This window comes from Protomyctophum bolini, assembly GCF_963924005.1.
Source record: "Protomyctophum bolini genome assembly, chromosome: 3".
Taxonomy (NCBI): Eukaryota; Metazoa; Chordata; class Actinopteri; order Myctophiformes; family Myctophidae; genus Protomyctophum; species Protomyctophum bolini.
The window spans coordinates 36390501-36416703 of NC_137864.1; the positions used below are offsets into that span (position 1 = coordinate 36390501).

The 26203-nt window shown below is 43.0% G+C and overlaps 1 protein-coding gene across 2 annotated transcripts in view; it reads right to left on the reverse strand.

The window, feature by feature from the left end:
* Positions 1-1915: 1915 nt before the first annotated feature.
* Positions 1916-26203, reverse strand: part of gtf3c1 (general transcription factor IIIC subunit 1) — a gene marked incomplete at its 3' end in the record, with an annotated part of 30541 nt that continues 6253 nt past the window's right edge. The window contains exons 8-40 of one of the 2 annotated variants that reach the window (XM_080759227.1): positions 25148-25263; positions 24320-24372; positions 23857-24215; positions 23451-23519; positions 22463-22584; positions 21884-22020; positions 21590-21743; positions 20990-21093; positions 20637-20743; positions 20012-20488; positions 19495-19640; positions 19075-19172; positions 18861-18957; positions 17358-17541; positions 16526-16610; positions 16026-16161; positions 14653-14740; positions 14448-14512; positions 9687-9795; positions 9092-9234; positions 8794-8936; positions 8299-8383; positions 7615-7727; positions 7251-7310; positions 6991-7084; positions 6406-6578; positions 5206-6075; positions 4793-4932; positions 3795-3899; positions 3414-3706; positions 2678-3312; positions 2380-2566; positions 1916-2137 (exon numbers count right to left, since the gene is read on the reverse strand). In XM_080759227.1, coding sequence (XP_080615353.1) covers positions 1916-2137; positions 2380-2566; positions 2678-3312; positions 3414-3706; positions 3795-3899; positions 4793-4932; positions 5206-6075; positions 6406-6578; positions 6991-7084; positions 7251-7310; positions 7615-7727; positions 8299-8383; positions 8794-8936; positions 9092-9234; positions 9687-9795; positions 14448-14512; positions 14653-14740; positions 16026-16161; positions 16526-16610; positions 17358-17541; positions 18861-18957; positions 19075-19172; positions 19495-19640; positions 20012-20488; positions 20637-20743; positions 20990-21093; positions 21590-21743; positions 21884-22020; positions 22463-22584; positions 23451-23519; positions 23857-24215; positions 24320-24372; positions 25148-25263 — 5969 coding nt within the window. Of the gene's footprint in view, positions 2138-2379; positions 2567-2677; positions 3313-3413; positions 3707-3794; positions 3900-4792; positions 4933-5205; positions 6076-6405; positions 6579-6990; positions 7085-7250; positions 7311-7614; positions 7728-8298; positions 8384-8793; positions 8937-9091; positions 9235-9686; positions 9796-14447; positions 14513-14652; positions 14741-16025; positions 16162-16525; positions 16611-17357; positions 17542-18860; positions 18958-19074; positions 19173-19494; positions 19641-20011; positions 20489-20636; positions 20744-20989; positions 21094-21589; positions 21744-21883; positions 22021-22462; positions 22585-23450; positions 23520-23856; positions 24216-24319; positions 24373-25147; positions 25264-26203 lie in introns of those variants that run through there. The other variant, XR_013963782.1, reaches the window with a different exon arrangement.

A 26203-nucleotide genomic window follows, 5' to 3' on the forward strand; every position in this document is an offset into this window, starting at 1 on the left:
TTGTCTCACCCTGTCTAGGTGAGACATGACTTCTGACACGATCTAAATGCCTCAATAGAGCCCAAACTGCTGGCCTAGCGGTCCGGGCACCTAATGTAGGTTCCAATGTAGCCTGACAGCGCGTAGTGGGTTCTCTATACGGTCTTGACTGCCTTTGCTACGTGTCACTCCCATCTCTCTCTCTCCCCGCTTCCTGTCTATCTTCACTATGCTGTCAATAAAGGCATAAAAGCCCCCAAAAATCTCCCTTTTCTGTTGAATTTCTTGACCTCCAATTTGTCTGTAAATGACTACATGGACGATCATCATAGGTCACCAGGTCTTTCAGTTCACTGTTTCTCAACTAGTGGAATGACATTCTTAAAAATCAACAAATCCTACATTACTAAATGAATAGTCAGGGACAAGATGTAATACTTCCAGGGACCACCAGTAGTCCACGGACCACCTGTTGAAAACCCGTTCTATTTGATCAACTGCACTACCTTGTTTTCCAGTGCGAATATGGAATACTAATATGAAATACCGTACTCATTTCGTTTTGTTTGTTGATAGTACAGTGAAGATTGACAGGAGGGAGAGAGATAGCAAGGGTCCGTCGGGATCAGGAATCGAACCTGGGACTCGCTGTCAGGCTGCATCACAAGAGCCTTTATGTGCTTTAAACACTCAGCAATCTGCTCCCCAATATGCCACATTGAAAGCCAAACTAGTATTTCCGATCACTCGAGTGTTTGAAATTGTATTTCACATTCACACACGCTGTAGTCATATAATGTACACGTCACGGAATCGAACCGGGAACCTTCATATGTCGGTTCCACCTTCTGAGCCACTGCTGCCCCAGTTGTACTTAAAACTAAAAACCAGTCAATCTCACTTTCAAGGTCTCCAGTTTGAAATGCATGCAAACCATGTGATTAGTTATTAGTCTCTCCAGTCAAACTGTTGACTCAAATTCAAAGGAAGGGTGGTTTTTACTTTTTTTGCCAATGGGTTCCCAGATTGACCTGTGATATTATAATGCTGGGAACCCAAACTATACTCTAAATCCTCAGTGGTCATTTCATTTTGAGTGTACATTTGTACCTTCTCAGAATTAGACCTTAAGGGTCCATTTGGTTCCTAACTATCAGAGATTTGTTTACCATTTTGAGCAAAGTGTTGGGAGGGATTGCTGTATAACTATCAATTGTCCAGCCCAACCCAATGGACCCCTTGGGGTCCCCGGATCCAATGTTGAGCACCATTCACCCATGACATGTAATTCCTCACTCAAGCATAATGGTTGCATTGATGCACTTACAACAAAAGCACACAGCATGAAGAAATAGCTGGGACATTTATTTACAATTCCAAGCAAATTCTTGTAAAAAAAGAACAGCCAAAAACAATATTAAAATACAAAATAAATATGTTTACAATGAAAGGAAACAAAATGTACTAAAAAATTAAAAAAAATAAATTTTCTGTAAAACCAGAAGTGAAAACGTATTGTCAAAGATCTGAATAAAAACCTTGCTGAACCTGGCAGATCTCTGTGTCACCGCTGAGCGTGCCCACTGCCCAGAATACTTTTCTAGTTGCAGATGTGCAGGTTCGCAAGCCTCCAAAATGGAATTTAAAGGTAGAGTAAGTGATTTCACTTAATTCAAATATCACTTATTTTTTGGTTTTGTTGTGATAATCCTCTCTACTATAGAGTGTGCTGACCATATAAGGAGTTCCTCCCTGTCCCCAGTTAACCCCTGGGGGTCAAAAAACCTTAGGTTTCGTTTTTGACTCTCTATCCTGATTGGACGAAGGCTTAGGTCCCACAGCCAAAAAAGGTTTTTTGAGTGAAATCACTTACTCTACCTTTAAAGGAGCCAGCGTAATAATAATGAGGAGCGGTCTGGACACGCTCCGCTATGTGTTATAACTGGGAGAAGTAGTTCCAGTCGGGTTCATTGGGAAACACCTGAGCGAGCCGAACGCAACAGCTGATGGTGGGCTCATAAAACACAGCATCTGCCTCTTCTGTCCCCGTGCCTGCTGTGCTGCCTGATACTGTCTGATGTGCAGGACGGGAGAAGAGGGAGGTTTTGGGACGTTTGACCAGGACTCTCTTTGTCACACAGCCCAACTCTATTAGTGCCTGTGGAGAAGAGAGGGGTGAATGAGGAGGATTAATACTAGCATGCTACTAGTGTCACGCACCGAAAATAGAAGATCTATGAGCTCTTCTCTCAGCTCTACGAGATTGAAGATCTTCTATTTTCGGTGCGCGACAACTTATATCAAGCACTTTTATGTGTATGAGAAAGGAAAGAAGGAAGGAAAGAAAGCAAGAGAATAAGAAGTCAGAAAGAAAGACAGACAGACCAGAGAGAGCAATACCTGTACGAGTTCACATATGGCAGTTGGCTGCAGTACATTCTGATAGTGTTCCACCAGTGACTGTTGTGTGAGTCCAGGCCGGGACATGATGTGGAACATAACGGCCTCCATCATGCCTTTACACACAGGGCGGTTCAGGCTGCTCTCCACCAAACGCCACGGTCGACTGATGAAACTCACATCATCTCTGTTTGGACACACAACAGCAAAGATCAAAATCCAATCTGTAAACGCTAAACAACTATAACAATGAGTTGGTGATCTATAGCTAAATTGAAGGTGACTCTCCGCTACTTACTGATCATCATCATCATCATCATCATCATCAGCTGGTGCTGTTGAAGGTGGTGATGATATTGAACTTGCAGACCTGGTCCTAATCTTTCCACGCCCCTGCTCCTGTGTGACCTCGGTTTCCTGGATTCCATTATTCTCCAGTCCTCTCATGTTCTCTGGCAGCTCTACCGGCTCCATCTCAGCCTCAGGCAGCGACTGACTCCCGTCCTTCTCTTCTTGGCTCAACAATGCAACATCTGTGCTCTTCTTGCCTTCCTCCTCTCTCTCCTGTTTCTCCGACTCTTCTCTGCCATTTTGATCCACACCCCATGTCCTGTCTGAGAACCCATCTGCCCCCTCCTTCTCCTTAGCCAGTCTTTTCCTGGGTGGCTCCTCTTGTGTGCAGCCACCTTCTTGTTTATTCAAGATCTTCTCTACTGGCTCCTCTTGCTCGTCATAGCATCTCTCGTGGTGTCTCTTGCGAAGGAAGGGGATGTTGTGCTGGGTTTTCCAGGGGCGCTTTCCTTCCTGGGTTCTGCGGGAATGTGACCGGGGCCTGGATTTTGATGTCAGAATCCACGGGCTGGCATGGACCATCAGCACCCAACGTGGCCCAAAACCACCAACTTGCACCACCTGACCTTGTTCCTGCAGATCCTGGACCAATCAAATGACCAAAAATTAAATCAGGACACACAAAGAGAGAGAGAAAAAAAAAAGAATTGTAGGACATAGCAACTTCTGTTGGTTCTTTTTACCTGCATGTACTGCTGTATGTTCCTGGTGTGACCAGGTTGTGGTTCCGACAGGTGCTTGTGTGCCTGGTACAAGTCACGGTTACTCAAGCCACACACACCCGCTGCATCTAAGCTCCCCTGTATTGTAGCACAGGCTTCCAGGTCCTGAGGGGTATAGCCATATTGCTGAATCAAACGCACTTCACACTCCTTCACAGTGGATGGAGAACTCAAAGAAGCAGGTTGGAGAGAGTGAGTGAGTATGGAAGGAAGCAGAGATGGACCACATTTGGTGAAGTCCAATGGTGGCAAGTCTGAAAGGAACGAGAGGAAACTTTATTTCCCAGAGGATACAACTTTTTAAACTTGGATATGAAGTCTTAAATCTGTGTGTGTACTTACGCTCCATGTTAAATATCTGGTGAGCAGGGGTGGTGCGCATCTGCACTCTTAAAAAACACGACTCCACCACAATGCTGTCGGTGATGCTGAGGTTACGTATTTTAGCTACAAGGGGAAACAACATGAAAGGTTTTAGTGGTTGCCTCGTGGTGCCCTGACCATTATATCCATCGATCAATCTATATACGTATGTGTGTATAGACAGAAAAAAGGTTCAGTACTCCATCCATCCGACATCGACACATTTTCTTAACTTCAACTATGGTTAGGATCAATGAAGATTTTGTAGCAAATGCGTAACTGATCCCCACTTGCGTATGACACACCAACTGGACAAGCTACCAGGGAGCTTGAGGGGATAGTTTCATACTTTTTATGCATTTTGTTGCTTTATTTAGATAGGACAGTACAGAAACTTTAAGGCAGAGAGGATGGACATGCAAGCAACACACGTCTCCACCTGGTATCGAACCAGGGACCTTGTGGTTATCCAATAGATGAAGTTGACACACTATCGGTCAGCTACTGGCATGCACCAAAATATAAAAAAGTAACATTAGAAGGTAGGGATGATCCAAAATAATTGAATATTCAAAGCTTCATTCGATGGCATGAATTATTTTTAAAGTTATAGTATAGTATAGTTGTAATTTTTTATCTCACAATTTTAACCCATTTTTTTCACCCAGTGTCAATGTAATCCTGGGCGCTACACTCCCTCTTCCAACCTGGGGAGAGCAACGGACTGACCTCATGCTTCCTTCAATGTTTGAGGAGTCCAATCCGTATCTCGGCTGATAACCCTGCCTACTTACTTACACTGTCCGGTCTCGGTCTGCTACCATGCATCATCATAATGTGCAAAGATATCTTCAGTGAAATTCATATGCTCAATACTTAATTTCTTGTTTGCACTTAAAGTAAAGTGCAATGTGGTTTCATCTCATCAGACAACATCCATCTATTATAAATAAGTAGATATGACACAAAAACACTACCTATGCCTGGACTGCAGAATCCTCGCATTATCAGATAATTTGTGTGCGAGGCCTGATGACTCTTCAGCTCCATCTTTTTCTTTGCGTCACACTCTTCTGTTTCATTGTTATCATCGTCGTCTTCATCCAGTGTTGCCATACTAGACAATTCATCAGAAAAGACACAATTCATCAGAAAAGACAACTCATCAGTTCATCTGTGTGTGACGTGTTCATGCGCCTCAATCTGCCTGGGGCAATATGCATTGCAAATGCAGATTGAAGGCTGGCTACGCGAGGCTATGCAGGTGCTTAGATAATGCAATTAAGAAAGCATTTGTATCTAGATTAGTGATAGCTTATCGTTTATTAGCGCCCTGTGAGTTCAGCTCACAGCGGAGGCGTGTTCAGGAAAGTGTGAAACGCAATCTCACCTCTTGGTAACCTCATTGTCCACCAGGTTGCTGTCCACCACCACCACCTGCTTGGGTATGGACACATGCACAGATACCAGTCCCAGAGTCATGAGGCTGAGGCATGCTGCACAGGCTCCCCCTGGGGAGTCTAGAGAGAATGGAACCATGCTAGAGAAGTCTTGGGGTTCCTCTTGGGCTGCAGGGCTCGATGGTGGCACGGCTCCAGCCGGCTCCTCCGGGTTAGCAGGGCCCCCTGCGAAGTCTTGGGGTTCCTCTTGGGCTGCAGGGCTCGATGGTGGCATGGCTCCAGCCGGCTCCTCCGGGTTAGCAGGGCCCCCTGCGAAGTCTTGGGGTTCCTCTTGGACTGCAGGGCTCGATGGTGGCACGGCTCCAGCCTGCTCCTCCGGGTTAACAGGGCCCCCTGCATGCTCCGCAGTAGATGGGTTAACCGTCACGGAGTCCTCTTTTGTTTTGATCGTTCTCTCCGTCTCACCTCGGTTCTCCTCAGTTTGTTCTACATCCCCTTCCTTGCTCTCCGTCGTGGTTCCATCATTTGTTTCCATTTGACCCTCTGGTGGCTCAGGCATCTCCGTCGTGGTTCCATCATTTGCTTCCATTTGACCCTCTGGCAGCTCGGGCATTGGTCTGGCGTCTTTCTCCTCATCGCACGTCTTTTCTTTCTCCCCGCAATTCTCCCCTTCTGCCTTTTCTTTCTCATTCAGACGTCCTTCCCCCGACTCCGTTCCCCTGTCTTCCAAGCCTTCCCTCCACTCGGTTTCATTGTAGAATGCAATGAGAGGCCTGTCTCCGGCCCCGGTGTCGTTCACAGTCCTTATGAAGTGGAAGGCATCTGTGCACAACGTGACAGGGAAACGCCACAAAAAATACCTGTAAATAAGGAGTGCAAAAGAAAAAGGTCAAAAATGCCTCAAGACTGGGGTGCATATATTGTATTCTACTGTATGGTATTCTACTGTGGTGGCTGTAGCTTAGTGTGTCTGGTAATCACTTTACTGCATGTTGTAAGTGCGGTAAGGTCATCAACACCAACATAACAATAACAATGATAAAGCTAAAGATAAGGAGTTGGCTAGCTTAGTGTCAGGATGAGCAAAAAAAGACTAATCTCATCAATCTGGGAGTTATTTTGGGGGCTATATTCTCACAGCCCCCGGCCAGGCTGGGAATTGCTGGACCGGACCAAAGTGACATTTTTACCTGAAGTATATCTGAGACATCTGGAAGGACATGGGCAGGATGGGCAGGGCTCTGGTCTTCTTGGGTACATAATTCTTACTGATACGACGGCGGTTAACCAGACCTTTCTTCCTGCACTGGACGAACACTTGGCACAACACCTCCTGACTGTATTTACTGTAGATGTGGAAGGTCTAGGAGGTAGACAGACAGACAAACAGAGGTGGACAAAGTACTCAACCCCAGCACTTGAGTCGATAATCCGGGTCAAATATTACTTAACTACAAGTTGCTACAGTATGTCAAAATGTGTACTTGAGTACTGGAGTGCTTGCTTTAAAAAAATACTTTTCAAAAGTATATGCCTTTAAAAATATTTTGCAGAAATTTGAATTGATATCATATTGTACTTTTTCCTATGTTATAAATGTAGTGGAGTGATAAGTACAATATTTGTCTTTGATATGTAGCGGACTAAGCGGAGTGAAAGTAATGTACAGACACGCACCCAAGAAATTTACTTGGTTACTGTCCACCACTGCAGACAGACAAGGTATGACAGCAGGTGTGTGGTCTGTGTGTTGGGGTGTGGTGTATTGTCTGTACCTGGAAAGACCTGGATATCTTCATCTGAGGGTTGGACAACACCAGAGTGCTCTGCATCAGGTTATTCAACACGATGGCATGAATGTCGTCTATGCTGCAAGACAGACAGACAGAGAGAGACATATACACACACATTATGAATAAACTGAGCGCACACCCACCCACACTACACTACACAGATAATTAACTTGTACATACATTGTAGGTACATCTCTTAATGTGTGTGCAATGAAAATGTGAAATGACAATCAAATGCCTACCAAGTGATGGAGTCTTCAGAGCAGATCCCCTTTCCTTCATCTATGGTAAAAACCTTAAACCTGGAATGAACAACAATTTTGGGCCAATTTTCACAATTTTTCAAATGTTCAAAATTATTAAACATCTCAGTAATTGCTTTACATATTATTTAACTGCATATTTAACATATTATCTGCCCTTTGCAATTATTTGTTGACAAAGCCAAAAAAATAAACCTATATACTGTAGAAATTGGATTCGTATGTCCCAAAGTTCAATGCCAAAAAAAAGGCCAATTGAATTGTTAATCACATTTATTTGCAATTTGCAAAGAACAATTAATCGCCAAGTCAAATGCCATGATGTTGACAGTCCTATTGTTACCGTGAGAAAAGCTCCTCTCTGGTATCAGGGACGGATAAGTTGCCGGAGTTCATGTCAGAGCTGAACCTCTGCCTCAGAATCCTGGTGAACTCGGAGAACGCTGCAGCGCAATCCTGATAATACAGTTACACAAATACATGACACAAATGTCAATCCTGATAATACAGCAACACAGCAAATAAACAGCAGTCTCGGGTGGAATGTCTTGTATGTCCAAAACTGTTACTTTTGAAGAAAAGGAAAACAAACCTGTGTTCCAATGTAGTTTTTTTTAGTCTCAACAAGCTAATGCTTTTCATTGGTTAAACATTTATAAAACCCACAAATATGTCGGCGAAAACAGCCGGTGGATCCTATTGGTTCACCGATCTGTGCTGTCTTGATAAATATGGTTATTAGAATGAATAGCAGCAGCCCTCTATAATACTGAGAACCACAGTATTATAGAACAGGTGATCAAAAACACATAAATACAGCCAGGCGGCTGGTGTAGCCGTCTGGGCACCTAGGCTGGTAATCCAGCCGGACAGCGTGTCACGTGTTCGACTCCCGATCCTGACGACCTTTGCTGCATGTCAACCCCCATCTCTCTCCACATTTCCTGTCAACCTACAGTAAATCTATCAATAAAAATACATATGGGCATACTCTCTAGCAAAATAATAATAATGTGCCCACACACACCTGAGGGTCATCCGGCTTAGTGGGTTTCTTCGATTGTAGAAGTTGGAGCAGAGGCTTGTCCTGGTACACCTCAGCTAAACAGACCCTGCAACCAAAGGTTAAGGTTAATGCACTGGCCGGAGGACATATCAGGGGTTCTCAACGTCTTTGGCTGGGGACCCCCTGGAATGCTTTGGTCATGTCTCGCTAATTGTATCGTTTCAGGTGGAAACTTTGTATGTCCAGAAGCATGACTTTTCAGGAAATGTCCCAATCTCTTGTTAATAGTTTTAATATTTGCACAGGTGAAAAGTAACCTGGCCCGCATAAAGTCGAATTTTGATCAATTCAGTCCAAAATGAGTTTGACAGCCCTGGTCTAGACAATGGGACAAAAGGCTACGATTTCAGTCATAGAGAATTAAAAGGTCTGTGATGTAGCCCGGAGCCAAATGAGATGTGCTCGGAAATGTCATGAAATAGCACTCTGTGTTTGTAGCCATGCCGTGTTACCAACCTGTAGTTCAGCAGTGTCTGAGAATTCTTGAGGATGGCTCGCGTACGTCGTCCGACAGCCACAGACGTTTTATCTTGAGACGACTCAAACTCTGTGTGCAGCAAATCCCTCACCACACAGTAGGGAACGAACGGTCTAGTCATCTACAACACACCAACATCAACATTATACTGTTATAACTCCACGAGAACATAATGCATGTCTGGGGCTAGGCTGAAATGGACTGATTGAAAATAGTGGAAAAATGTGTGTGACAGAGAGAGAGGAAACAAGGGACAGAGCGATAGTGTGTGTGTACCATGCTGTTGAGCAGATGTGAGGCCACACTACAGAGCATCATCAGAGAGTCCTCCTGTATGGTCCACATGACGCGGCGTCTGGTCATTTTCTTCAGAGCCCGATGGTCCGTCTCATCGTGGGCCAGGCTGCGTGTTTTGGGCTCTGCAATTAAGTTCAGTGAATCAGTGAAGATAAAGCTACATTATGTAACCGCTTTTTGTGGGTATGATAATACAATATGACTAACACAACTGCAGTGGTTGTATTTGTTCCATTAGCTTAATTAACAGTTTGGCCAATGTTAGTCTCTCTTTTCCTGTTAAAGAGGGCACTGTTTTTCCTTTGTTTTGCCAATGGGTTCCCAGATTGGGCCAATGTTTGACCAGTTTTTATAGCATCGTTTGTTGATTACTTTTGATGCAGTAATGGTCTGTTCTTAAAGGTCTTAAAAGTCCTTAAATTGTCATTTAATTGATTGTCATCTGGGGCCCCCCCAAAATCATGTGGCGACCTCCTTGGGGGTCCCGCCCCACAGGTTGAGATTCAACAACAAGCAGGTTGGTGCCTCGCATTGGTTGCTTCCACCGCCATCATGTAAATGCAGACCGCCCTACCTTTTCTCTTCTTGCGTGGGGGTTTGACAACCTCCTTCCTGAGTCTTTTCCTTCTCCGTCGTCTACCTCCAAGCACCTGCTGGTTCCTGCTGGCAGGCTCCTCAGACACCTGGGGGAGGATATTATGAATACAAGAACACACAGATGCATTTTTAAGGGACCAAGAAGACACGCAGTGACTTTGGTCACTTAAGGGACCAAGAAGACACGCAGTGACTTTGGTCACTTCTTGTATTTAAGGGACCAAGAAGACACGCAGTGACTTTGGTCACTTCTTGTATTTGTGTTTTTTTTTCTTCTTCTTCTTCTTCCGCCAAAAATAGCTGTTCTGACTGAACCGTGCAGTCGCTTTTTACGAAACTCGGTAATCTGGTAGAGGGCCATGCCAAACGGTGACCATGTGAAGCCCATGACCATTGGCCAAATGGTGGCGCTATAGCACTGAAAATGCAAACTTTGAAAGTGCATATCTCATGAACCGTTTGACCGTTGGCAATGACACTTTGATACACATATTTGTCTCCTCATGGCGAACAACTTTCGTATTCTGACTTTTGACCTCTGACCTTTAGATTACCCGCCATTTTGAATTATATGAAAACCATTTAAAATGTATCTTCTCCCAGGATCTTTGATCAAAGTGCACAAAAACGTCTACACGTGAACATTGGACCTATACGGACAAAAAATCGTAACACATTTTTTCTAAGTGAAAAAATGTAGTTTTTATGAGCCGATGAAAATTGCTGTTTTGTGAAACTTCTTCTGCATCTAATACCTATATGAATACTGTATGATGTTACTATTTAGAATGAGCAAATTGACTGTGTCTGCTTAGCTCAGTTGGTAGAGCTCTCATGTCTGGACCACAAGGTCACTGGTTCAAATCCGGGTAGCGACAACTCAGCCTGTGATTCATTTTTGTGCATATTGTTCTCTCTCTCTCTCTGTCTCTCTCTCTCCACCCCCCTCTCTCTCTCTCTCTTTCTCTCTCTCTCTCTCTCTCTCTTTCTCTGTCTCTCTCTCTCTCTCCACCCTTCTCTCTCTCTCCCTCTCCTTGGTCCCGCCTTATCGCTGCTCGCAGCTATATTTGTGTTTCTTTTTCTTCTTCTCCTTCTTCTCCTTCCGCCAAAAATAGCTGTTCTGACTGAACCGTGCAGTCGTTTTTTACGACGGTAATCTGGTAGAGGGCCATGCGAAACGGTGACCATGTGAAGCCCATGACCATTGGCCAAATGGTGGCGCTATAGCACTGAAAATGCAAACTTTGAACGTGCATATCTCATGAACCGTTTGATCGTTGGCAATGACACTTTGATACACATATTTGTCTCTTCATGGCGAACAACTTTCGTATTCTGACTTTTGACCTCTGACCTTTACATTACCCACCATTTTGAATTATATGAAAACCATTTAAAATCTATCTCCTCCCAGAATCTTTGATCAAAATGTACAAAAACGTCTACACTTGAACTTTGGACTTATACGAACAAAAAATCGTAACAGATTTCTTTTAAGTGAAAAAATTAAGTTTTTATGAGCCAATGAAAGTTTCTGTTTTGTGTTTTCTCATGCAACTAATACGTCTTCCAAATACGGTTGGCAGCTAATACCTATACTGCATGATGTTATTGTTTAGAATGAGTCAACTGACAGTGTCTGCTTAGCTCAGTCGGTAGAGCTCTCGCCTTTCGACCACAGGGTCACAGGTTCAAATCTGGGTAGCGACAACTCAGCCTGTGATTCTTATTTGTGCATGTCTATCTCTCTCTCTCTCTCTCTGTCTCTCGGACATGACATCACAATAATAGAGATACTAGTAACTGTAATAAGTGTATTTAGTGTATTAGTGTAATAGTGTAATAATGTAATAAGTAATAGTGTAATAAGTGTAGTAGTGTAATAGTGTAATAAGTGTAGTAGTGTAATATTGTAATAAGTCTAATAGTGTAATAGTGTAATAGTAGTGTAATAGTGTAATAAGTGTATTCTGTCTTCTCTCTCTCTCTCCACCCCTCCCTCTCTCTCTCTATCTCTATCTGTCTCTCCACCCCCCCCCCTCTCTCTCTCTCTCTCTCTCTCTGTCTCTCTCTCCACCCCCCCTCTCTCTCTCTCTCTCTCTCTCTCCACCCCCTCTCTCTCTCTCTCTCTCTCCACCCCTCTCCTTGGTCCCGCCTTATCGCTGCTTGCAGCTATATTGTTCCATTGTGTTTGTGCTTAACTGCACAGCTACCTACACGCATGCACTAAACAAAGCAAAAAGCAAAAAAACACCTAAACAAAAACATCCAGCTCGGGATCACGGATGGCCTAGCCCTAGCGCAGCGTTTCCCAAACAATGGGTCGGTCACGGACAAATGTTTATGGGTCCCATTATTTTTAAGTATTATTTCAAAACATTAAAAAAAAAAGAATCCCAAAAAAACAATATGTTTCATGAATTAAAAACAAATTAAATGGTTTTCAATGAGTAATCTCATGAAGAAATCAAAGAAAAATCAATGAAATTCCAATTAGAAAACAAATGTTGAAGTAGTAGTAAAAATAGCCAATCTACAAGCTCACAACGTGGCACGAAGCAACATGTTGTGAGCTTGTAGATCTGATATTCTAGTTTGGGTCCCGGGGAGACATAAAATGTATCTTTTGAGTCACAGGCTAAAAAGTTTGGGAACCACTGGCCTAGCGGTTAAGGCACAACCACATATAGGGGTCTATTAACCACTTCCGTTTTACAACGGGGTAATACATAAATTGGCCTATATTGGCCTCGCTCTGCGCACAATGGTATTATAGAAGCCTTATCGTCCCGTGTTGAACGCACACACGTATGGCATACGGCGTTCCTGAATATTTTAGCATTGTGGTAGTGTCCATATGTTAATTATTTTCGCTTTGCGCAATTTGCTATTAAGCCCCTTGACTCAGCGCATAACGATTAGACGTGGGTCTGAGCACCTCATAAACGCAAAAAGCAATGTTTGATTTTACACTTGAGCGGCTCTGGGAGGGTTGCCAAGTCTGTTTATTATAAGCGGCTTCTTTTTCTGTAAAGTTGCTTGTAAATATTGGTAGTTGTGGTTGCTTTTCTTGTTTTTAAAGTGGTTATTTGAGCTTTTCTCCTAATGTTGTTTAAACCAGTGATCCTCACACAGCACATTCCCATGTCAAGGATCCCCAGATGAATGCATTTGCCCAACTAAGGACGGCTAATCCAAAAATGTAATTACATTTTTCCAAGATTACTTTTGAAAATAGCAGATCTACCAGCTCACAATGCATCACATTCATTCATTAAAACTATGAACTCTGACTGCAGGCGGATATATAATGATCATTATAACAATGTGCAAGAAAATATTTAAAAAGATGGAAGAACTTTATATTTGTGGACAATCAAAATATGTTTTTTATTTTAATGTGGTGTCATTAAAATTAATCTGGATATGGCAGACTCACTATCTAGAAAATAAAAACATGGCACTTCATTTAAAATAGGTTACAGACCCCTGTTATATGCGCTTATTTTTATAGACCTATTTACTTGTTTCTATGAGACATGGCAACAGCTCTGGATGCGTCTTTTTATTGTGAAATGTTGAGATTAGAAACGGCCATAATCCTTTCATTTCTCAACCTTAAAAAAATACAAAAACATCTCCATAATCCTTGGGAAGTTTGCTTTCATACGCTGTATCACACTCGATTCAAGTCTTCTTCAATAAAATGCTACGAGCGAAGACCATATACCATCCACAGCATTACGCACCACGCATTCAACTCATTACTCATTTCAAATATAATATAATTATAATTTAAATTCAAATATAATTTTACTGGTGTTTCTCAATAGAAACAAATTATTTTGAGGCATAAAGGTGACAGCATGCAGTGCAATAGGAATAATTAACCCAAATGTGACAAAGTCATATGTCATGTCTTCTATGGTGCCAGCCTGAAGAAATGTATTATAACGATCCCCAAAGTGCGCATTCCGTATGTGACATCAGCTGACTGGTAAAGAAAATAGTACGGACATGTCGATTGGGTAACTCTCAAACACGCCTTAAACACTCCCATGACTAATTCAAGGCCGTCACTCCACGGGGTGTCGAAAGCGCTTCTTAACATGCTTAAAATTTCTATATGACATACCCCACGCCCCCAGCTCATAAAACTGTAATCTTATATGTCATATTATTGGAAGTGGTTAATAGACCTGATAGGCTCTAAAGCAGCCTGACAGCGTGTCGCAGGTTCTATTCCCGATCCAGATGACGGTTGCTGCATGTCACTCCCTGTCTCCCTCCCCCCCCATCTCCCCGTGAACGGAGTTCACACGGGGGAAATTTCATTTCTGCCGCACATGGACGAAATACTGTATTTAAGTGTTTGGGCAGACGGAGGAGCCTAATCAAATATCTAATGATGTTAATTGTTCCGTTCATCCGTTGCAACCTATAACTTAATCTCACTGCTGCTCCACTGTATGGGGCAGCACAGGCATAGGCGAGTTTACACTGGATCATACTATACAGTATGTGCTCTTTCTTACAGAAATCTAAGTTTATTTGCATTTTACTTTGGCTTCCACAGAAAGTAATGTTACACATGACCTAAGTATGTTACCGTTGACTTTGATCCAATGTGTTTAGTCTTTATTGTATCTACATGTATTTATTGCTTGGGGGATTCATAAAAATCACTCAGTCAGTCAGAATGAGTGTCATGTTGAATTGCCACAGATTTAATTCCTACCTCAACATTTTCTGTTGTGATCCAGTCAGATTTGGTAGTCACACAACGAGGAGCTGTGGATCCCCCTGTTAGAATTCACACACACACACACACACACACACACAATGGACTTAAAAACCTTTTAGCTTAAAAGGGTTTATTGAGTGCAGCCAGGACAATGGGTAAATGCAAGAATTCCAGTAAGAGATGTGTTCATATGACTCACCAGCAAAAGAAAGCCTGAGACTGCTCTTGTTAAGAAGGCTCTTCAGTCTGATCTGTTTGTTACTGTTCAACTCACCAGCATTGGGATTCTGAACACAAACACACAAACATATATTACAGATGGAGAAAAAAAACATGTTCTTACACACAACTATGTACACTATGTATGTTTGTACAGTATACGTATATGTGTGTGTGGTTGTGAAGTTCCATCTCTGCGATACCCCAAGACATTTAAATACACAATATGTTGTTGTGGTTGAGTCCAGAGAAGTGTATGTATTAGAGATAGCTGACAGGCAAGAGATGGACATTCCAAGACCGAGCAACAGGTATGCTACGTCAGCTGGACTACATACTAATGAGGTAAAAGTGTAGGAACTCCATCCTGAACACCGAGCCATACAGCGTGTTCAGCTCTGTGGGCTCTGATCACCGGGTGGTCTCCATGAGCGACTGAGCCTCAGCGTCCCCAAGCCAAGCCCTAAGATCCGGTATGACTGGAAGGCATTCTTGGCTGACCCTGGCCTGCAAGCCAGGTATACGGAGGAGGTCAGGAGGCACTTTCAGCTGCTAGACGAGGGTGTGGACTCGTGAGCCTAATGACGAATACAGGCGATTCGTTGTCGTAAATGAGGAGGTGACCAGGCTGTGTGTGCCCGTGCTGGACAAAGCCAGAACCACACTGCAGTCCAGACACCCGGAGAAGCACGGCTTGGCTTTGCACGAGAACCAACAGCAGAGAGACGCGGGATACGGAACAAAGTCAAACATCTTTTATTCAGTAACTATGATAACATCAAGGAGGAGGAACTGATGGAGAGGGTTCGGAGAGCAAGGCTGGACTGGCCATTTTCCCGTTTTTATTTTTTTTGACAGGCAGGCAGGCCACCAGGAATGGTCCGGGCGTGCTGCCATTCTGCCAGTGCCATCATGATCATTTCACTGTATGATCCTGAACCGTCAGAGGCCGAAACGTTGTATATGTTTTTTCTCAACCTCCTTGGTTGAGAAAAACAAGAATCTGTATGATGGAATACCAAGGGTGATCCAGAAAATAGCAGCCAGGAGAATGAGACTAGCAAGACACTGCCAAAGACACCAAGAGCTGCCAGCCAGCAAGTTAGTGCTGTGGGAACCAACAGACGGGCACCGGTCACAAGGGCGTCCGACATTAACATATGTGGATGTACTCAAGAAAGATGCAGGAGCGCAAAGCACCAACAAGCTGGCCAGATGTAAGGAGAACCGGGATGACTGGAAGCGACGATGGAGGACTCGTCTGAGGACGACCTGAGATTAACGATCAGATTAACCCTAGCCTAGGGGAAGCCTTTAGATTAGAACCAAGGTCATTAAATAGTAAATACCAACCGAGTCTTGAGCCTTCAGTAGAGAGTTTGTCCACACCCAGTTGCGTTTAAGGTGCGCAAAGAAGCCGGAATCCAGTCCTCCGGCACCACATTTATCTCCTGGAATCGAACCGTCGTCACACACTTCACGACTGCCTCTGCAAGGATACATGTACATGTACACACACACACACACATGTATTGTGACAACAATTCATTGGCATCATTTTTATTTTTTGTGCCATTAACATAGCCTAGAAATACAAAAAAGAATTCTCTCATCTGCTCATAAGAACAAATATATAGTAGCTCATAGCAGTCCACTGTTCTCCAACGATTAGTGTGATTAACTAACAACATAACTTAGCAAAGTCAGTTGACGTCTTGTTTAAAAATCTACATCTTTTTAACTTCGATTCCATGATTCCTGCAGTGCTCTATTATCCTTGGAAAGAACATTGTAAACTCTGTTCAAGGGTTAGGGTTAGTTCACATTTTGTCTATCAGCAGATCTATACGTACTTGAGCAAGTATGCCAGTTTCGGGAACCTGCCACGTTCTGCCATCAAAGGAAGTCCTCCATTCCCTCTCTTGGGACGGATCACTCCTGAGAACACAAACACAAATAAATTCAAATGACAAAAAATGAAAAGAAAAGATATATATACTATTTATTTTAATACTGATCTCATGACTCATCACTTGTAGATGGCCTATTGTCAAATTATTTTAAATGTTTTGTTTAAGCACTATAAATCAAGAATTCAAATCAGCTCAGTGGCCTTGTGGTTAGAGTGTCTGCCCTGAGACTGGGTCATACCAAAGACTCATCATCATCATCAGGGGTTGGATTGGGGGTAAGTCCAAGCCCCCAATGAGGCTCTCCAACGTTGAAGCACTTGGCCCTACTGGTCAGAGGAGGGACTGCAGGCGGACCCGTGGATTTATGACAAGGAAACCCTGTGCATTTGGGCAATTAACATTGAACGCCCGTTTGCACTTCCGCATTTTGGAGTCCAAATCGGGGGGAAAAATGCGGAAATAGAGCATTCTTCCGAGTGCTTCAAAACGCCACTGAGCAACTTCCACTGAAATGAATAGCGGGGGGGCGGGGCTGTCTCTATCCTTTTAATACTCTATGGGTTAATACTCTATGGGCTTTTAATACTCTATGGGTTAATACTCTATGGGCTTTTAATACTCTGCGACCTACTAGCATCATGTCCAGGGGGATGGGTACATGTACATCAAGCTACCTCACGCTACAGAAGCAGGAGATAAGCTCGGGCCCTATGGGCCTCATGGCTCCGTTACTAATCAATATTGTTGTGCATCATCTATCTCCTGTATTTACCCAGTGGTGTATTGAGGGAGACACACAGAAGGTCAAACCAGTAGTTTTCCACATCGTCGGTGGTGTTGAACGTGTAGTGTCGCATTTCAAACGGTTTGTCCGCCGGCTCTTTGACCAGCCAGTAGTGAGGCTCAGAGCTGGTCGTGTCAACAATCGTGGAATTGTTCTTCAAGTAAACAAACACCTGTAACGGAGGGAGAGGTGATTGATGAATCCTATGTGAAGCCTGATTTATATACTAAATTAGTGTCCTGGACTGTGGCTCAGCGGTCCAGGCACCAAGGCAAGGCAATTTTATTTATACTACTGGAAACAAAAGCATGTATGTAAGTGTTTCTAGGTCTTGCTTGGACATAATTCCTCTAACTCTTGCAATATTGTTAAGGTGATAATAGGCAGATGAAATTACAGTTTTGATATGTGATACTGATATATGATACTGTTAAAATTTTAATCCGAGTCTAGGACAACACCAAGATCTCTCACCTGACTCTTGGAGACCGCGATTCAAGGTGAGAAATTACACCCTGTCTTTGTGGTCCAAAAACAATGATCTCAGTTTTATTTAAGCTTTATTTAATTTTATTTTTTGCTGCATCCACTCATTGATTTCCTCAATGCAATGACGGAGGGAATCAACAGGACCATAGTCAATTGATGTAACTGATATGTAGATTTGCGTGTCATCTGCATAATTATGGTAATTTACTTTATTATTGCTTATTATTTGTCCTAGGGAAAGCATATATAAATTAAATAGGAGGGGTCCTAGAATTGACCCCTGTGGAATCCCACAGGTCATAGCCATCTGTTTGGACACACAGTTTCCAATAGAGACAAAGTATTTCCTATTCTGAAGGTATGATTTGAACCACTGAATAACAAGAGAAGAATTCCAGAGAGAATTCCAAGGAGTCCCACATAGTGCTCTAATCTTTGTAATAATATTGAATGATCCACAGTGTCAAACACGGCACTAAGATCCAGCAAAACAAGAACAGAGACATTGGCAGAATCAGTGTTAAGCCGAATGTCATTTAGAACCTTTACGAGTGCAGTCTCAGTACTAGATTAGGCCGAAATCCTGACTGAAACGTGTCCTGATGAACAACTTTTTCAATAATTTTACCTATAAAGGGTAAATTTGATATCGGCCGGTAATTATTCAGTACAGCAGCATCAAGGCTCCTCTTTTTAAGAAGAATTTCCCAAACTATAAGATCCCCGGTTACAAACAAACATTCGTGGGACCCGTTAGATAGCGATTCTTCAATTCCGGACTCACAGTTTCCGAGTGAAATGGCATTCAAACTAAAGGTGTTCCCAATATAAAAATCAATGTGTGGCGTCCTGGAGTACACAATTCCAGATGGGTGGTAAATAAAATTAAAAATGAAATAATAAATCTAGTGGTGGAGGTGTGGTAAGGTGTAATTTTTGGGGGTCTATTGTGTTTATCTAATTATCATGATGCAGTGAAAAGGAACACAACACAAGTTGTACCTGGTCTTTTTCCTGGAACTTCTCCATATGACCAAAGTGGAGCAGACCCATATAGCTCAGCCTCTGCAAGTGCTCATGGAAAGTGAAGACGTACCGCCTAATATGAAACACAGAATGACAGAAGCAAGCCATTTTATAATGTGGTACATGTGCGTGTGTATAATTTTGTGTAAGAGAGTGTGGCAGAGGGAGAGAGAAAAAATTAGTAGGTTACCGTTTGTAAAGAAGCTGTAATTTCAAAGAGGCCGGTAAGAATCTGACAAGATAATGTTTCTTCACAGGGTCCTTCAGATATGGCTTCAGCCCCTCTACCTATGTGCAGAGACAGGAACATGTCTCACATGCATTGCACAGTGCACACACAATCAAATGCAACGATAGGAGATTATCAACCACTGGCCGCCAATGAAAACATCAATTCTCAACCTTCTAAACAAGGACACATAGGATATATATTCCACTATTACTTTCTTAGCTTACGCATGTTTCATGATAACTGCTTTTATGTGATGTATTCCCATGCTTTTGTTCTTGCTTAATGTAAATCGCTCTGGATTAAGAGCGTCTGCTAAATGCCTAAATTGTAAATTGTAAATTGTAAGGACTGCACTTACATTTGAAATTGTGTGCTTACCATATAGTTCAACTGTGTGATCTGTACAAAGATGGAGAGAGGCATGCAGAGGAGCATATCTCCAACCAGGGCCCAACTGCTGCCATACTCCTTGTGTACGGGAATCGGGGGGATGAATCTCTTCCAAGAGGTTTCATCCACATAAACTACAGCAACACATGGCAGGGTGAAGGGAAGAAAAAGGACCAAGGACGTTAGGCAAGAATAAATGTTCACTAGGAAACACCTGGTGTGAACTTATGTAATTGACAAGGGTAAAGATTACACCAATTTTGATAATATAATCAGCAATATCTCAGAAACAAACTAGACGATTAATTGAAGACATGTGCCCAAATTAGTTACAGAATGATATAACCAAGTGAAAGTGCATCAAATTTGACAGAAACACAACATCGATTGAATACTTTAGTCAAAAACATTTAAACAGCACATGGTACGGTCAAGACAATAATTAGGCTAAAAGGATAACACCAAAAAAGTCCTGGGGACGTGAAACATTTACTTCAATTCTCACCTTTCAGATTTGGGTGGAAATGACGGATGTTGGACGTGTCCTTGAATTCATTATCTTGGTCATCCGACACGATTATCTCCTGGTGAGGAGACCTTCCATCTGGCCTAGGCGGCGTTCCCTCCGCTTGAGCAGACGTTCCATCTGGCTGAGGTGACCCTCCATTCAACCAGTCCCCAGTGCTGGAGGCGAGGTCTTCAGAGACTGTCCTTTGTCCATCTGCATCTGGTGAATTGTCGTTGACGTTGAGATCATTGCCTGAGGACGACGGATTTGAGGGCTCTGGGTTTTCATGCGAGACTGTGTGTGTGGAATCGACGTTGGAGGCATTTGTATCCGCGGGAGGCTGGCTGGAAGCTTGGGTGCCCATGGACTTCAGTCGATGCGGGTGCCCATGCATGAGGTACCAAAGGAAGTTATGGACTAAACGCAGACGATGCATCTTGGGTTGATAACCCCAAGCCTTGCTCATTCCTTTGACTGTGGAGAACAGAGAAACGGAAATCGAAAAATGTGGGAATAGATAAACACTTCCACAATAACTATACAGAAGCATGTTTAAACAGAGACATAAGATGTAAAAAAATAATTTTCATTAATGAAGTAAGCAAACAAATTACAAACACACCTGCAACGGGTTTGAAGTCAAGAGATTCATCCTCCTTCACTTTCTGTTTCTGTTTCAGATTGTCCTTTTTCTGTCGTTCTCTGGCTTTCTCTTGAGCCCGCTGCTGACTGAGAGGGGAGCACAGAGAGGAAGGACAAAAGCATGTAAAGACTACGTCTAACGGCAATATAGCGGGACTAGGGTTCAGTCTATGTTAACTTAGGAAAGTAATTTTAATGTCACCTGCTTTAAAGGGAGTGTGTGGCATTAGAGAGAAAGAGTTCAACTTGCTGCTGGATTAAAACGACAACAGGGCTGATCCACACATCATCAGTGGATGAAGTTCAAGTTCTACATAAAATGGCTGTGCTCACCGTGCAACGGTGTAGGAGCCGGAGATCCGAAATCGAATTTGTTCTATGGCACTCTTCATTATATCATCACTGGGCTGAATGGAGGGATGAACGATAAAATCAACCTGTGTCGGGGCAGAGGAAAAGGTGAAGAAAATCGTCAATTAAAAGGCTCAACTTTTGCTGTACATCTGCTACTAGTGTTATTAAATTACCTACACCTTATGCACCTTTGTGATCTGTGTGTCAGAGCTTTACATTCTTACGAATCTCAAAGTGCTACAGAGATTAAAAGCATGGCAAAAAATAAAAGAATAAAATAAAATACACTAAAAGCATCATTAGCAGTAAAGTCAATTAGTAAGGAAGGCTCGACATAAACTGAACGTACTAATGATAAATCTATAAACCAGCGGGTGCCCCCAAATTTTGTATTTCAAATTAAGTTCAGGAAGACATTCCTTGTTTGAAGTTAAAAAACAAGCCATAGATATAACTATTAAACATTTTTGGAAAACGTGTTTAATTTTATAATGGAATGGCCAATGCCTCTTGAAAAACCATAAGAATTCACCCAACTGTTCACCTCTGGTGCGTGCATGCGTACGTGTGTGTGTGTACCTTTTTGCTTATTCCATCCTGTATAACTGTGGTAGTGAACATCTTCACCATGCCCTCTCTGGACAGACTGCGTATTAGACGTATGATAGTCTTCTTACAAACTTTAGTATTGATGCCTTCCAGCTTCTCTTCATCAATGATCATCTTCTGAAGCCTATGGAAAGATGACATTGCTTACATCCGCAATCACTCTTTGTGAGTTTGTTACTGTATTGCACATACTGTACAACACTGTGACACTGCCAACAGTTTGCTTAACTGATCGAAAATGATGAACAAATATGAGTGACTGACATGTAAAGTCCCTCTATGATCTTGAGGCTGCGGACAGACTCCACAATCATGTTCTTCCTCTTCAGGAGACGGTATGTCTCAACAGGTGGTGCTGCCTTACTTGCTGGAGTCTTTTTGGATCGCCAAATACGCTGCGCCTACACCAGTCAGACAGAGGGTTAATGTAATATTTGTATTATTATTGTATTATTACTGTACATCACTGGTTCCAGAACACTGGTTCCAGAACCCATTTGTGGGTCACGGCCAATTTCTAGTCACGATTTCCTACATTATTTTTTAAAGACTTTCATGCATTTTAAAAGTGAAAATAGCTTCGCATCACATTGTGAGCTTGTAGATCTGCTATTTTCACTAGTTTGGGTACGTGGTAAGTAAGCCTTGTCGAGCCATGGGCAGGAGCCTATCTCCTGTTTCTGTAGCATGAGGCAGCTTGATGTACAAGTACACCCCCTGGACAAGTATTTGGTATGACCCAGCCAGGAATTGAACCCCAACCTCCCAGTCTCAGGGCAGACACTCTAACCACAAGGCCACTGAGCTGGTTACTGGGCACTAGAAGTCTCTAACACAGCTAACCTGTTTTGGAACGTCCTCGATTATCGTAATGGTTTCACCCGCATCATTCTGGGATTCACTCTGGGCCAGGGAGATGGTTGGGCTTATGATGGACACCGCTTTTTCCTCAACTGGAGCTTGACCTAAGATTAAATGCATTCATTATTATGGCATAATTATGTCATAATCTTGACACTTATATTACGTTGGTTGTACCGTATGGAAAATGTAGGCTAGAATAGAGAAATTGCACATGCATCACATTTCCACCGGGACATGCCCCCCTCATCTAGACTGATTGGCAAAACATTGAGCAGCATGGATCATTGGAGTATGGAAGCGCTTGTTAGAAATCACTCAATGGTCCTGCGTACCACCTGTTTCTAAAAGTCACATAATGCAGGAGGCAGCAGGACGTTGCGTTATGGAAAACGACTCGTGGCCCGCTTCTAAACTCTGACACAGAAAAAGAATCACCTGCACGAAATGTCTTGACAGAATGTAGCACATAACATGTCTGTCTATGGTGGATTTATATGAAACAAAGATTTGCAGAGAAGAAGATAATTCAAGCTTTCCATAGCCTGACCTAGCCAGCCTGCTTTCTGGTCTAACGTTCCCCCAGGCTTTCATTTTTTGAGCCGAACGCGAACAAAAATAAAAGCCTGGGTACTGAGGCTAAGCTTTCCATAAAGCTGCAATGTTTAAAGTTGTTAAATACAATCAGATTGGACTTTTCTGTTTGGATGTATGGGCTATCAAGGCCAGAAAGTATTTATTTGCCAATCAGTACTAGGCGTTCCCACATAACCTCTGGCTACGGTGCAAAGCCTCTATATAGAGAAGTGATCTCATAACAAGAAGCATGCTAATCCAAATCCTAAAATCCTGTGGGATAATTGGAGCAATTTATAAACCACTGCTGACCATTTCCATGATGCCCGATGTATGCCCACTTTGCCCAGGTATATAAGACGACCCAGAGTGAGACATGGCTCCCATTTCTCACCTGGACTGAGCATGGTCTCTGGTACCGCCTCCTCACTCTTTCTGCCTTCATCGTGGGGTGTGGTTTCACCTGAAAGAGCAGAGAAACACAACACTAAACTAGTGGGAATGTGTGCAGAATTTCACGGACATCACACGCTGTGTTCAAGATTTGAGGCATTTGGTTTGAAATGGACCAATCCTGCAAACTTTGGAAGGCATTTTTGGCTAATTTATGGTATTTCTTAGATATTTGAAAATATGAAATGAAATTACTGAGAAACAAAATCATTGAATTGGTATTCAATTCATTATTTTCTTCCTTTTTTGGAATGTTTTTGTGAAACAATAATAATTAAAAACAAATAGGTCCCGAGTCCCGACCCAGTGTTTGGGAACCACTAGTGTAAAAGGTTATGGTCACTCACATTCAACAGGTATAGATTCTGTGACAGGCGAGTCAATTGTGCTCTTTTCCAGGAGGGCTTTCGCAGTGCATTTCTTCTTTTCTTTCTTGGTCCTTTTTCCTGGTCGCCTTCCTCGCTTCAGTCTTATGGGCACCGCTGGCCCCATCTTATTGTCCTGCCCTTCTCTGTCCGTTTGCTGATCCTTCTGGGCCGGTGGGGGTTCGGGGGTTTCTTTGGATTTGGACCTGGATGTTGAAGATGGCGTCTTGGGGATTTGAATCTTGAGTTTAGGGACTTTCGGGGTTGCAGATGAACAGAGCAACTTGTTACGTTCCTGCTCCTTCGCAAACTGCTGCAAGTGGCCGCTCACATTCACGCACCTGTCAGAGATCGTCATCAGAGCAATGTGACAATATGATAACGGTATTTTATATGATGTGGAAAGTAATGGCAAAAAGGATAAAGCAATAACAGTATAACTCACTTGTGACCGATGAATTTGGTGACCCTCTGTCTACCCACATCTGTCATGAAGCCCTGTTAAGAGGAACACACAGTGTTACGCTTACTGAATGAAGCCTTTTTGAGGAACACAGTGTTAAGTTTACTTAATTAGTCGTGTTCCATTGCAAAGCCTACTGTATGAGCGGCAGGAGTGGAGAGCGGAGTGACAGGATTTTGAATTGAGCGTGGAGCAGGTTTTAAAATGGGTCAGAGCGGCTTCGTTGAAAAATCACATTTGTGTGGCAAAATGTAAATTAGCCATCACATAAAGCCACATGGGAATTATCTGAGAATTGCAAGCATTTTCTCGCCCACCCCCAATAGTATGGTGAATTCACGCACAATTATAATTTATCAATTTCTGCAACAAGCTGGGATTGAACTCTGCTCTCCCACTACTCAACCCGAGCTCGCATCTAGCTGAAGCAACGGCTCTTGTATTCTCTATGAAGGTTTACTCTTGGCAATATCGGTAGAGGGCGCAGTGGAGTAACAAAGTATTTTTTTCCCGGTGGAAAACAAATCCCTTTCTGGCCAAAAAGTACCTTTTATACGTGTGGTGGGGGGCTCAGAGTGCTTCCACTAAGGAAAGCTTTCTAATGACACAACCCGCCTTTGTATTGGTGAGTAGCATTTTTATTTACGCTAAAGACGAGCATTTATGCGAGCCCCGGAAGCCATCGGTAACATACTGTAGCTCTAAATGCAAGGGCATTAGAGCTATGGACCAGAGCTATCAATATAGCAGCAACAAACCTGATCAAAGTCATCCTTTCATCAACTTTGGCACAAAAACAGCCATTCTTACCTTAATCATGCCAGATCTCTCCAGTGTTCGGCATATCATACGAGCCTCCAGTTTGCCGATGTGCATCCTTGATGCCATGGTAGTCATCGTGAGACCTCTTGTACCAACAGACAACACTGTAGCAAGCAAAGTGGGAATGTTTATTTGTAAGGGATCTCCATTAGCTGACGCGGCGCCATGGCAATCAGCCAGTCTTACTGCGGTCCACACAGAATTGATAAGTGGTATATAAATATATGAGTATATATAAATGCATTTTCACAACATCTAGTGGTATTAGGGCCCTGAACTGACACAACATAGGCCTATCTAGACTAAAACGGAATTCTGTCATAACCTTTCCTCCCGTGTCAACTTTTTCTCCTTTAAATACAAAAACGACATAATCAGATAAATGTGATCCACTTCTAAATGAACATAGCTAAAACATTGCATGTCTACATTATTGTCCGTCACGTGTAGGCCTGTCACAATTATTACATAATCGTCTAATTGCAATGATTTGAGATAAGCAATAAAAAAGCTGAAATAGCACGTTGTGACGTGTTGTAAGCTTGTAGATCAGCTTGTATTTCTGCTAAAGACCTTTTTTTTTTTTTTTTTGCTACATTTTTATCCCACGATTTTGTAACCCAGTTTTCTTTTCACCCAGTGCCAATTATCTAATGTAATCCTGGGCGCTACACTTCCTCTGCCAACCTGGGGGGGCAGCGGACTGACCTCATGCCTCATTCTATGCATGAGGAGTCCAAGCTGCTTCTTTTCACCTGACAGAGGGGAATTTCCCCGGCCGGACGTAGCGCGTGGAAGGGACACGTTATTCCGACCAGTTCCTTTCCCCTCCATCAGGCGCCCCGGCTGGCCAGGGGGAGGTAGTTTTAGAGACCAGGATTACTGCATGTTTTTGTGAGGGTATCTACCCTAGGGGACACGGGGAGAACATGCAAACTCCACACAGAAAGGCCCTTTCGCCAACCCCCGCCTCGGGTATGGGCACTGATGACGCGGAGGAGGGAACACGCCGCCAGTGCCCACAGCGTCCCCAGCGGGAATCGA